This window comes from Platichthys flesus, chromosome 19 (genome assembly GCF_949316205.1).
Source record: "Platichthys flesus chromosome 19, fPlaFle2.1, whole genome shotgun sequence".
NCBI lineage: Eukaryota > Metazoa > Chordata > Actinopteri > Pleuronectiformes > Pleuronectidae > Platichthys > Platichthys flesus.
This window is the reverse complement of record NC_084963.1, coordinates 8,011,230-8,024,985: the sequence shown is the minus strand read 5'-3', so window position 1 is coordinate 8,024,985 and position 13,756 is coordinate 8,011,230. Positions and strand designations below refer to the sequence as shown.

The 13,756-nt window shown below is 43.4% G+C and overlaps 1 protein-coding gene across 1 annotated transcript; it reads left to right on the top strand.

Annotated features, from left to right (window-relative positions):
• The first annotated feature begins 222 nt into the window (after nucleotides 1-222).
• osbp2a (oxysterol binding protein 2a) lies at nucleotides 223-13,236 on the top strand. The gene is made up of 14 exons (XM_062412186.1): nucleotides 223-565; nucleotides 1,318-1,523; nucleotides 5,794-6,044; nucleotides 6,193-6,361; nucleotides 7,341-7,461; nucleotides 7,547-7,613; nucleotides 7,703-7,840; nucleotides 8,728-8,973; nucleotides 9,063-9,183; nucleotides 9,718-9,821; nucleotides 10,009-10,104; nucleotides 10,316-10,500; nucleotides 10,606-10,826; nucleotides 11,577-13,236. The coding sequence occupies exons 1-14, from the start codon at nucleotides 405-407 to the stop codon at nucleotides 11,720-11,722; spliced, it is 2,232 nt and encodes a 743-aa protein (XP_062268170.1). The 5' UTR covers nucleotides 223-404; the 3' UTR covers nucleotides 11,723-13,236.
• The last annotated feature ends 520 nt before the right edge of the window (nucleotides 13,237-13,756 follow it).

Sequence of the window (13,756 nt, the reverse complement as noted above, 5' to 3'; positions counted from 1 at the left end):
AGAGAGAGAGAGAGCTGCACCCATATGCTACACTCCTGTGATGTGGACGTCATCATAGGACCCCCCCCCCCCTCTCTCTCATATCCACAGGCTGTATTCATATTGTGATGATGTTATGATGTTTTGTGTTATTCCTGGACGCAGTGAGGGTGCAGCCAGAGCAGCTTCCTGCACTGATGTGGTTGGTCGCAGGTGTTTTTAGAAACTACCGGAGCATCCTCCTCACCATCACACAGCTGCAGGCTAACAGCAGCTTTAGCTCCGGACTCAGTGCACTGCAGCTCTCCTTCCCTCTCTCTCTCTCTCTCGCTCCCTCACCCTCTCTCTCTCACGCAGCTAGCTAACAGCTGTTCTCTGGATCCCTCCATCCTGACCGGACTAACGTGCGCGGCCGAGCGGAGCTAATGAACGAGCTGGTGCGGAACTTGCCGTCCCCGAGCCTCCCGGGGCTCCACCTGCCGTGCGCGGGCACCTACAAGGGCTGGCTCTTTAAATGGACCAACTACCTGAAGGGCTACCAGAGGCGCTGGTTCGTCCTCAGCAACGGCCTCGTGTCCTACTACAGGTAACCGACGGCGACCGACGCTCACACACGGGAACTGACCGGAACTAGCGGGAACTAATTGTCATTAGCTTGAACTGACCAGAATGAATGGTCACTAACAGGAACTAACGGTCACTTACAGGAACTAATTGTAACTCAACGACACTAATGGTGACTAAACGTCCCGAATGAGAACTAAACGTCACTAACCGGAACTAACTGCACTTAGGATAATTAAACGTCCCGAACGAGAACTAAACGTCACTAATTGGCGCTGCGACTCCACCTCATCCGGTTTACATCCATATTCACACGACACGAAAACTGTTTGGTAACATTTGCTGCCTGCATCGTGACTGAGGTGTTTTGCAAATCAGCCATATCAATAATCATCACGCTAAAGGTCACAAGTTCAAAGACTTGTTCATCTTAAATACGATATCATATAACCATTGTTAGCTTAGATTTATTACAGAGTCATGGGTCCATATCAAAATGGAAAAATTACAAAAATTGAATATATCTAATGTTAGTTACAAACAAGTCATGCAGTGTATTAAAGTGTGTATCTCCTCTCTGATTCGTGTGAAATCAGTAAACTACACTGGAAAAACCTTTCAGTACAGTGTGATGTTGTATGTTATATCTAAAAGGTGCTATTTTAACAATAAACTACTTTTGGCCCATTTCATAAATGCATCTCATGAACACCTTATCTTTCTGCTCTGCTGTCATACACTGACATGTACCCTGTGTTTGCTGCTTTCCCTCAGGACTAAGGCAGAGATGGGACACACTTGCCGGGGCACCATCCCCTTGGCCACAGCGCACATCGAGGTGGGTGACACCTGCCACATGGTGTTGACCAGCGGAGGCCGAAGCTACCACCTGAAGGCCACGTCTGAGGCAGAGTGTCAGCGCTGGGTGTCAGCTATGCAGGAAGCAAAGGCCAACGCCACGCTCCTGATGCCTCACTCAGGTGAGAAGGACAGTTTATACTTGTGTGTCCTCTGTGTTTCAGTGAGGAACAATAGTGTTTTTTAGCCCTTCTGCCAAGATACAATGCAAGTTCTTAAAACAGGCAGTCTTTATAAGCAGGAACACTGGTGAGCGTGATTCTTTCAGAGCTGTAGATTATTATTCATTGTTTCTCTCAAGATATAACATTCCGGAATATGTAATGAAAGGGAACAACATGGTTCATCTATGCCAGTCTGATGGAGACAAAACAGCTGCATCCTGCCTGAAGGCTGCTGCAACCAAGACCCACTTACCTCAATGCTTTTTTTAGTTCGGTGTGTCCTTGTGTTATTGAAAGAAAAAATCACAAGAGGGCAGTGTTGTTCAAGACGTGTTGAAGGAATGGTTGAGCTATTCAATTTAAAATCCATGAATTCAATCATGTCATCCACCACAGTATAATGTAATATAATATAATATAATTTGTTTTCTATTATACGATTCTGAGGGACGTTGTCTGTTTGCTGCCTCTTTGTGGCCGTTTATAAGAACAAACCAGGAGCAAAGATGCTTGGTGACGTTTTTCCGCTCTCTCTCTCTCTCTCTCTCTCTCTCGCTCTCTCTGCCTCTCCCTCTTTCTGCACAAATGTGCACAAGCACACACACACACAGAGCTACCTCCTCCCTCCCACTCTGTCTCCTCTCTTTCTCCCTGTCTCCTTCGGTATGACGACAGCAAGGGTTGAATTAAATGACCTTCCTTTAGACTCCTCCTTCCGATCTGGTAGCAGGAGGAGTAAAAAAAAAGAAAGAGAGAGAGGGAGGAGGAGAGAGCAGAAGGATGGGAATATTTTCATTGAAAATATTTTTCACTACACTCTCACTGGACTATAGGGAGACATGAGTGCAGCCTTCCCGGTGAGCGACACCTTGTAAGTGAGATCCTTGTTGATAATTTACTGACAACAAAATAAGAAGCATACTAATTGCTGTGTGTGTGTTTGTGCTTGTATGCATGCACGTGTGGGATTGTAATGGTGTTTTTGGAGTTCAGTGAGGTTGCAATTAATGAAAATACTGTATTCTGTGCAACTATCTTTCTTAATGTGGCAATGGAAACTCCACAGTATGGCATCATGAAGTGACGACCGAACAGCAGAACCTTATTTAACAGTGGGTCTCGATCGTGTGCTACATATTTATCTCATTTGTTTGCGGCCAGAGGAATCGTTTCTGAGAGGGGAGTGTCTTTGAGCTCCCATTAATGCGGTGTTAAAGGTTTGCCCCCCCGCAAGATGCAAATCAGTTTTTTCTGCTGCTGTGGCACCATTTGGCGTAACAAGCCCAGGATGGATGTGGGATTTGTTTGTGCTGCATCTGCCACTGTACAGCCACGAGCTGGTAGTGATTACACTTATCATATTAAACAGGATTTAAAGAGCTGAGCCCATTTAGAAGATTGGTATTTGCTCTCTGAGGTTTCCCAGGGTTTCCCTGAAATGTTGTTGAAAGTGCTGCCCCCATATGTTTTGGCTATATTTTCTCTTTTGCAGTCATTTACTTTTGTATCTTAATATCCTACTAATCTAATGTGCTGTTCTTGAACAAACATTAGTATTAAGCTGTCTGTTACACACAAGTTTGAGCATGACAACTAATGTGCTTTTATATATGTGCAAGCACAGAGGCTAATGTATGTACACAATTTATTATTGCATGAGCCTTTGTTCCAGTTGGCAGGTTCTCCAGTGTCTCTGTGGGTTTTCTCTGGCTTCCTCCCACTGTCTAAAGACAGGCACACAGAGGTTGATTGGAGACGCTAATTTGACCGTAGCTTGAATGGTTATATGTCTCTGTATATTGGCCCTGTGTGTGCCCCGCCCCTCGCGCAGTGTCAGCTGGGATTGGCTCCAGCTCCAGGAAGGATAAACTGTGCAGAAAATGGATGGATGGATGGATGGATGGTCCATGGCATAGTGGCACTAATAGCAAAGCCAATTGAATTACGTAAACAGAACTAGAACTTCATTCATTAAATTGATGTTTCACCATGTTGTAACAGGCATAATTGACCACTACAGGCTTTTCCCTTTCAATTAATGATGTGTAAAATTGACAGAATTCTAACATTCCTTAAATATGCAGTCAAAAGTTCAGTATCTGTGGGTGTGAGGGTGAATCTGATGAAATGTTTACAAAGAGAGAACAGCTCAGTTTCTGCTTCGGCAAATCTTCCAGCTGGATATTAGCTCTGGTCTTTTATCACTTCATCAGCTCACAGTCCTGTCCTCTCTTCCCACACTGTGAGTCCACATTGGTGCTGCCTCTATCACCTGTGGGTGTGTTCCCGTGATTCAACAATGAGTCACCGCTCTGCCTGTGTCCTGTGTGAAAACCAGCCAATTAGTGCACAGAAACCACCCGAGTGCTCCTTTCTGGTAGAAGCACATTGTTATTCCATGAAAGCGGGTGAACGGAGAAGTGCACATCCATAAGCGTAAGCATGGTTAGGTGGCAAATGGACCCGCGTCTCTTATTTATAATCTCCATCCATAGCACAGATCATTTCTCCTTCTCTCTCTCTCTGCTGTATATGGGTCATGAAATCATTTCAGATGCTTGAAAGATTTTTCATCCTCTAATTTACAATCTCCTCCTCCTGAGACTTTGTTAATCCAGTTCGCTCTCTAGTTGTTTTTAATTTCTTTCCCCCTCGAATAGAGTGTCGTATCGTGTCTCCCTGCTTGGTTCACACGAGCGAAGCAGACACTGGCCTAGATTCTGTCAACAAGCTCAGGAGTTTGCAGAGTGAACAAACATACACAAAATCCATTTCCTGTAGCGATATGTTGACCTAGAATAATTCAATTACATATGATGGAGGCAGTTATTTGCTGGATTCTTTGGGTCGATAACTGTCTAAAGCATGAAGCCAGACATGATCAAATTGTTCTGGCTTTTTATTGTGACTTACAACTATAGGTTCTTTATAAACTAATGTTTTTCCTTTTACAGGGTCTTTCCACCGGCCACAGACTGTTTGCCAGGTGTATTGTTACAAACACATATAATGCATACAAGCACTATTTTGAGCCTCAGAGATTATTTCTATCAGTCTCATATTTATTATATTTAGTATGTTTTCTTTGATATAATATCTCATGTTTGTTTGCATCTAGTTTACCTATTTATTATTTTACTTACTAGAACGCTTTTATACCTACTTCAGAAACTCTGGAAACCCAAGCATTAAACATTCTGGATGCGATGTAATTTGGTTTTACTGTGCGCTTGTCTTGTGTGTGGTGTGAATAACAACAAAGTGAATATCTATTTCAGATCCTCAGGATTAACACGACTGGGCTGTGTGGCTGAGTCACAAGAAAATGTGTCAGAAAGGTTTTGCTCAAAATAACTGAGGTTTAGATAGATAGATAGATGGATACTTTATTAATCCCGTGGGAAATGTAGGTCATCCAGTAGCTTATACACTTAACCGACATACATACACGTATGTAAAACACGTATACATAGGTAGAACATTGCAGATACAGGTGCATGACTGGGACTGACCCTATGCTACAGAATGCAATGATGTGATTGTGTCAGTGTCTAGTAGAAAAGTGTCCGTATGCTGCTGGAGTGGAGTATTACAAACAGATAACTATATATAAATATAAAAACAACAAAATATATATATAAATATATAAGAATATGAAGTGGTAAAATGTTTACATTCGATGTCGGATGCAGCCACATACAAAAAATAATTCTGTAGATTTAAATGTAGGTTTGGACATTTCCTTGTCCTCGTTTTTATTTTCTGGGTCCTGCTTCTGAGTCCAGTCTCCCTCGTCTCCTTTCATATCCCTGAGAATGATCGCTCAGTCAATGAGGGGCAGAGAGAAGGAGGGAAAGAGAAAGACAGGAGGAAAAGGATAGTGCGTCATCCTTTTTTCTTCCTCTAAAAATAGCCTTGCCTCCTGATTGCACAGGACTACGTTACCAGGACAACCGTGTTCATTCACAGTTTTCAGATCTTATAGAGGAAGGGGGGTCGAGGGGGATCGGGGAGTGAAGTGTTATTATCGTCCCCCATCCATTACTCAGTAGCAGTCTCTCAACTCAATCAAATGTAGAGTATTTGAACTACCTCTATCAATCAGTGTAATGAGATGAGACATGATTTCACCACCACAAATATCCAAATGATTTATACATTAGTAATGTCTAATAATCCCTGTTGTATCCTTCCTTCCTTTGCCTTTTTCTCTTCTCTCTGCGTGAAGATGACTCAGGAGATGAAGGCCCCGTACCTCAGGAGGACCGTGCCCTAACCCAAGGGGTGCTCAAGACTCTGGCCGGCAAGCTGGACGACCTGAGCACCTGCAACGATCTGATCGGAAAGCACGGCGCCGCTCTCCAGCGTTCCCTCAGCGAGCTCGAGGAGCTGCGTGGATCCGTAGACAGCCCCGACCGAGTGAAAGCTGTGAACGAGCGAGCCACCCTGTTCCGCATCACCTCCAATGCTATGATCAATGTGAGTTCCCACAGTGCAACGCCTCAGGCAGCATGTCACCACTGCTACTCCGTCGCAAACGAGTATTTTAACGGGGGGGGGGGGGGGGGGACTCGGCATGAGGGCCCCGCCTGTGTCTTTTCACATGTGTTATGTTCACACTTGTCAGGCTTGTCGGGATTTTCTGGACGTAGCAGAATCTCAGAGCCGGAGGTGGCAGAAGGCCCTGCAGCATGAGAGAGAACAGCGCCACCATCTGGAGGAGACCATCGAGCAGTTAGCCAAACAGCACAACAGCCTGGAGAGAGCCTGGAGAGAGAATCCCACCTCGTACACAGGTGAGACAACATCACACTCTGTCCCCGAAGACGTCCTCCTCAGTGTAGGGTTGGTCTCACAGAATAAACATACTCTGCATCTTCTAGAAAGGAGCAGTGATGCATTTTTGTCACAGATATGAAGCTTATTCAGTCTATCCTTTCTTATCCTATCTCAATTCTGTCCTTTTAAATGCATTATCATGGGAAGTAAAATTAAAACCACCTGAAACCAAAATAATCCCCCTAAACTGTTTTTTTTACCCTTCCAGACGGATTACCACAAAACTGAGTGTAAAGGTCTTTCTTTTTTCTTTAATACGCAAGACAGCAACAACTGTGTAGTACATTTACAGAGGCTCAAACAGAAATGACCAGCTCAGTATACTAAGTTCCCATTTCTCATGAATGCGTTTTCATGACGACATTAAGCATCTTACAGAGTTCACGTTACAAAGCTATAAATAGGCTAAATATTTGCTGCTTAAACTGCTGTTACATCACTTTAAACTAGAAGAGCACACAGAGAGCTCATACCCCCGCCAAGGCAAATTAGCCACTTAATCACAATACAGCATGAGGTTTTTCGGCAAAATGTGCACAGGCAAAATAATCCATTCCCGGATTGACTTGAAAGGACTATTTGTTACCGTAGAGTAACTGAATAACCTTAAAGTAATTACAAAATATCCACCAAGTTAAAAAATAAATAATAGGACAGTAGTTTTTATGTTATCCTGCTGACAAACAAGCAATACAAATGAACCTTGAAGGAGGTAAAGATAATCAAGTCTAAATTAAACTGTTGAGCTTCTGCAGTCTGTACTGAAGAGTTATTTATCACAATATGTTTTCCTTTTAACCATTGTGAGTTATGTTACCGTGCCTCTGTTATTTGATCACCTCTTGAATATCAGCACTACATTATCTATGATGTATGTACTGTATATTAATGGTGGAGGAGCGGCTAAGCATTGTCCTCGTCCTGTGTTGGCTGCAGGTGTGGCTAGGTCTCAGGAGGGGGATGCAAGTGATGAGAATGATGACGCAGAGTTCTTCGATGCCATGGAGGACTCCACTGGATTCATAACCGTGACAGCCAGTGACAACATACAGCACAAGTGAGACATCATGTCTGTGCCTCATAATACCAGAGCTGTGATCAATTCCGCAGCACTGTATTTAAGGTTTGATGCTTTCTCTCAGGCGCTCGGGGAGTAATCAGAGTATGATGAGTGGAGGAGTGCCCAATGACTGGACTCACAATGAGAATGTAGGTCCCCGGTTCACTGTTGTAGATTAAACTTCTTCTCTTTTGTCTTTTGCAAACAACAAATCGACTTCAGTCTTTTTTCTTTTCAGGAGACATCCGGCACAAACCAGGTGCAGCTTCGAAAAACAAGACGCAGCCGTATTCCTGACAAACCAAATTACTCCCTCAATCTCTGGAGCATCATGAAGAACTGTATTGGCAAAGACCTGTCCAAGATACCAATGCCTGTAAAGAAAAAACAATAAAAGGGACATGTTATGAAAATTACACCTTTGTAGTGCTGCTACACGTTAATTTGGGTATCTGGTTTGTCTACCGATGCAAAAACTCTGGAAAAAAACAACTCCCGCGATTTGTTATGGTTCCTCTAAGTCAGAAACACCATGCTTGAGTGACTGCGAATGAGCTTCCGGATCCTTCTCTCGTCACAAGCGAAATGGGAAATTTTGCAAACCTCGGATACACCTGGAATAGATAGCTAGCAGCAAATTAGGCAAATGAAGCATGCAAGATGCGTCGTGGTAGGTGGTACAGATCTGTACGTTACATCCCAGCCTCAGAGGACACAAGGGCGAAATGGATGGAATTCACATTTGAAGGCAATGGCGAAGGTCTGTTGGTGTGCGCCCCGGTAGGCCCCGGGTTCCTCTCGGAGCTACGCCTGTCTGAGGTTCGCTTTTCCATCACTCGGAGACCCCCGTGTCTCCGCCATGTCTCCGCCGTGGAGACCCCAGTGTCTTTGGTCGGAGACCCCTGTGTCTTTCCGCGGCGGAGACACAGGGGAGATTATTACACGGGCTCATTAGCTTTTAAAGGAACAGGCACTTAAAACAGGTCAATCTTAGGAGGGCTGTTTTAGACAGGGTAAGAAGGGTGCTGTTTTAAATGATCCTTGTGGTATTTTGAACAAAATATGATACAGGCATTTCATTAAGACCCAAAGGAACCATATCAACTTGTGGTAAAATGGGCATGTCATGTCCCCTTTAAAACTGGTTGTAACCCAAAACACAGGTGTAATTCTAGTTATTACATGTGGATTTGAGTTAACAGGTTTTCATATGGAATCTTTGGGATTATATACAAGAAACCTTTTGTGTCTGTTCGCTTGCAGGTAAACTTCAACGAGCCGCTGTCGATGCTGCAGCGTCTGACTGAGGATCTGGAGTACAGCGATCTCCTGGACCGAGCAGCTCGCTGCGACTCCACCCTGGAGCAGATGTGCCTGGTGGCGGCCTTCTCTGTCTCCTCGTACTCCACCACAGTCCACCGCACAGCCAAGCCCTTCAACCCTCTGCTGGGGGAGACCTACGAGCTGGACCGACTGGAGGAGTACGGCTACCGCTCCATTTGTGAACAGGTTGGGAAATAAACTACAAACAGGAACATGAATACGATAGGATGTGTCGATTGCCTCTGCTGACACCAGCTGATGCCATTTACTCTCAGGTGAGTCACCACCCACCAGCCGCCGCCCACCACGTGATGTCACAGAAGGGATGGACGCTGTGGCAGCACATCACTATCGACAGCAAGTTCCGTGGGAAATATATTTCTGTCGTGCCATTAGGTAAGAACTTCAAACACACCGTACCACTGAGGTAGTTCACTTTGACGGTCATTGAACAGTCTCCTTCTATTCCATCAAACATTCACTTCTAGGTGTGTAGGAAACAAATCAAAGACACGCAGTGAACACAGAACAAATCAGACATGCTTGGAGAGTCTGCAGAGCCAGAATCTCCTCTCCTGACATGTTACTTTGACCCCCTCACTCCATGCTCCTGCTAGACTCATGCAATGTTATTGATTGGTGCAGCTACACAGGAAATGGTCTGTCTGGTCTAGTTCTACAATATTGGTGAGTCATCACTGTAACGGTTGCTAGGAAACTCCCCTAACTTTATGATCCTGTAGGACAGGTTAACCTTTCTCTTCTCTACTGCTCAGCACACTTACCATTAAACCATTAGTGCTGTTATTCAGTGAATACATAGCACAACTACAAACTAGATTTGATCTGTAACCACACCCAAAACATTTGTAGGCTTATGAATAATTTGCCACAATCTATTAATGTGTGTCTTCATTCTGTTCCCTGTAGGAAACATACACCTGCAGTTCCACTCCAGTGGAAACCGCTATGTGTGGAGCAAAGTGACCTCAACGGTGCACAACATTATTGTGGGAAAACTTTGGATTGATCAGGTTTGTTGCCCTTGAATAATTCCTGACTTTAATTGGCCAAAAAAACACACAGACAGTTTCTGACTTTGAGTTTATTTCAGAGCAGGAAAAACAGTGAAAATAAAAACGCATTATATTGATCTTACAAAAAATCATCTATGTCCTCCTCTGTTTTTCTTACCGTCTTCCTGTCTGTTGCTGTTGGCAGTCGGGGGACATTGACATTGTGAACACCACCACCAAGGACACCTGCCGTCTCAAATTCTCCCCCTACAGCTACTTCTCCAGAGATGTCCCACGGAAAGTACGTTCCTTCTACCTTTTCCCTCTGACAGACGTCTTTGTTAGTTATTGAGTTATCAGCTAATAAGGAGCAGTAGCCTGAATATTTCAAGTGGACACACCATTTGGAAGAGTGAAATTAGAGAAATAGTAATGCTGTGAAACTGCATGGAGGTCAGGCCATGCATGTAACTGGTCTTGTCCTTCCTCGTCTTCTTCTCTGGTGTCTCCAGGTGACAGGCGTGGTCGAGGACAGGGAGGGCACGGCTCATTACATCCTTTCAGGGACCTGGGACGACAAGATGGAGAGTGCCAAAATAGTGGACAGCAGCAAAGGATGTGGTGGCTCTGAAGGCAAACAGAAGACGGTTTATCAGACGCTTCAGCCCAAACTCCTCTGGAAGAAATACCCTCTCCCGTACGTTTCCATGATTAGAGCAGCATTTCAACCCATCCCCCCCTCTGTGACCTGCATCTGACCTTTTGTCTTCATGTGTTCTCTCCTCTATCGGTCACCTTCCAGAGACAATGCAGAGAACATGCACTTTTTCTCCTCCCTGGCTTTGACTTTGAATGAACAGGAGGAGGGGGTTGCACCCACTGACAGTCGTCTGCGGCAGGACCAGCGGCTAATGGAGGCCGGTCTGTGGGATGAAGCCAACGGCCAGAAGCAGCGACTGGAGGAACGTCAGAGGGTGGAGAGGAAAAAACGTGGCGCGCAAGCCAATCAGGCACTTGAGGAGGGTAAGCACAAGGAAACCAGAACCAGACACAGAGAGAGAGAGAGAGAGAGAGAGAGAGAGAGAGATTTTGCCTTTACCTAATATACAGTTTACATTACCAGACAGATGATGGTTGGATCAATTTATGTAAACGGTGGCTGGAGTTTGTTTGTCTGCATTACATTATAAGATAGCATTTTGAAATGATTTTCAAAAATGGAGGCTGCTGATCATTTTGGTTCTGTACAAATAATACATTTTAAAAGCATACATTGTGCAAGAAAACATAATCCCTGTTTTGCTTTTTTAGGTTTAGGCTTAAAGAACTTTTTCCGTTTTAAACCAGAACACAATCTTTCACTAGCCAACTATACATAACCAGAAAGATGTGTAATATTTGATCATAGGACAAGATAGAGAATAAACCTTTTATATTCAGCATATTTGCAACTTGACAAATCCATAAATCTGCAGCATATTCTCATTATGATAATAACAAACTTAACCAGATTGTTACTGCACAATGTATGTTTGCAGTTTAGTTGTATGGTCATGAATCTACAGGAGAAAGGGTTGATTAAGAAGAGTGGAGAAATCCTGGACTTTAGAACCTAACTTATATATGTTGGGGTGGAACACAGACAGTATTTACTCTCCTTATCCAGACAGCGTACTTTCTCACGAAGAGTGCAGTATTTACATAGTGTGGAGAAAGTAGGACATTGTGCACATTCATGCTAGGTCTTAAAACAATGTGATTCTGTGTCCTTAGGGCAACAAGACATCGAGGGCTACGAGCCACTGTGGTTTCAAAAGAGGACTGACGACACAACGGGAGAAAATACTTACACCTACAGGGGCGGCTACTGGGAAGCCAAAGACAGCCAGGACTGGACCCAATGCCCCGAGATTTTCTAAAAGACAAAATGTTCCCATTCACCAGAGCATCAAATCTGCTGAGTGGTTCCTTCTGATGTGAGGAATCTCTGTGAGTTATGTGTGTGTGGGTGTGTGTGTGTGTGTGTGTGCCCGTGTGTGCGTGTGCGCAGTTGCAGAATTTCCTGCACAAGGCTCCAACTCCAAGTGACTGATCTACTTTATCCCTTCTGTTATAGCTTGTGTTTACATAATGCAGGGCCTCACTTCAGCAGAGAGTTCTTTATGTGTGTGTGAATGTGCGTGTGAGGCTGTAAAGAAAACTTCCATTTCCTGGGGTGAGAGTATGTGTAAGGGAATAACCTAGGGGGCAAGGAGTGCTGCAAATGTTTTGGTACAAGCACTGAATGTCTTGTTCTCCTCGAAGCTGGAACACGATCCTCACGCTGGGCTGCGCCAGAGACATAAAACTTTGAAAGGACCGTTGCAGGATGAAGCATTGTTATGGGCAGAGAAGGATTTTTTCACAGCAGAACTTCATTCACTGATCCAGCTGATACTTGGAGATTTTTTTTTTACTATTCTATTTCTTAAAATTGCACAAACTGTATTTTCAAGGATTTACAGTTACAGTCGGCTGTGACAGGCTGGAGAGCAGCTTCTTTGTCATGAAACCCAAAGTAGACATCTTTGTCTTTGGATGGACAACGGATGACAAGACCATGTTGTTTTACAGGTACGGCTGCACATCATTTCAAACCTGTTTCTGGTTGGATTAAAGGGGACATTTTACCAGGGTTTGGACACTCAGGCTGAGTTGCACATCATTTATTGGAGCTTGATTCATATTATTGACATAAAGTCCTGCACCTCTGCTGCAGCAGTTTCCACGACTTTTTCTGCAGCACTAAACCACTTCAAATATCTCAGAGACTCTACCATAGGAGTTCCGCTGAAGTATAATCTGCTAAACCAGGGGGATTTTCTCAAGCCAGGGATTATACTGCTGTTTGGTGCTTGTTGGTAATTTTAGCCTTAATTATATAATAAAGTAGCAAAACCCTGTAAACATGTTCTCTGAGATTTGGAGCAGATTATAGGCAGTCGGACAGACTATTTCCTTTGAAGGCACTTACGTGTATTTTTCAGGGTGAATTTCATTTTATTTTTACTCAGAATATCAGGGTTTATCATATAGCAAGTGACAACAAACATATTCTCCCTCATTAAAACACTTAGAATTTGCTGGTTTTACTATTACAACTTTTGTAATAGTAAAACCACACATGAGAAGAAAATACTCCCAAGTCAGAAAGGTGTTTTATGCAACACATGTCATATAGTAGAAGTGTCATTTAGCTGAATCATAGTTCTAAATCAGTCCAGAGCCCGAAAACTATTAAGAGAAAGCTTAGCAGAACATTAGCTCAGATTTTGTGTGCTGATAAACACTGTACATAAGTAGTCAATATGCATTCTCTTAATAAACAATAATAAGCTGTTTATTCATCCTTTTCAGCTTGTTGTGTATAATAGGGCATGATGCACATGTACTACCTGGGTTCATTTGGTCTATATATAGCAAGAATATAATAGAAATAGAATCACCTCATTAAAATTACTGTAAGAAAGTATTATTTCACATCACTGGTCACTATTTTAACTATTTGTCAATATCATATACAAGTTCCTGTGATGTTGGGGAATTAAATGAGGAACTTGAGTTTATAAGATACAGTGAATATAAAATATTGATGATAAAAATAAGCACAACATCATGTTTACATGCAGACGTCAGCAAATGCTACATAAATTCCAAGGTTTCCATGACAATATATAGCTATGCATGGTATGAGAGGGCTCTAGCGCCTCTGTAGTGAGAAGCCTCTTCACCTAGCTAACTGTAACGTGGACTACATGATGTGAACTCAACATTTTGGGCCCAAAGGCCGAGAAAACTTTTTGAGCTCAAATAAAAACATTAACTTGTCACTGTGTGGTTGTTTACTGTCAAATCTTTCAAGTCCCCACGGACAGATGATGCATAAGACGTTACGAGTGTCAGTGTCTGTCATG

Bases quoted from the DNA above. Each gene is read 5' to 3' on its own strand.
- osbp2a (XM_062412186.1), top strand. From the start codon at position 405: ATGAACGAGCTGGTGCGGAACTTGCCGTCCCCGAGCCTCCCGGGGCTC. The intron at 6,045-6,192 runs GTGAGTTCCCAC...CACACTTGTCAG, and splicing joins CCTCCAATGCTATGATCAAT to GCTTGTCGGGATTTTCTGGA. The intron at 7,462-7,546 runs GTGAGACATCAT...GCTTTCTCTCAG, and splicing joins AGTGACAACATACAGCACAA to GCGCTCGGGGAGTAATCAGA.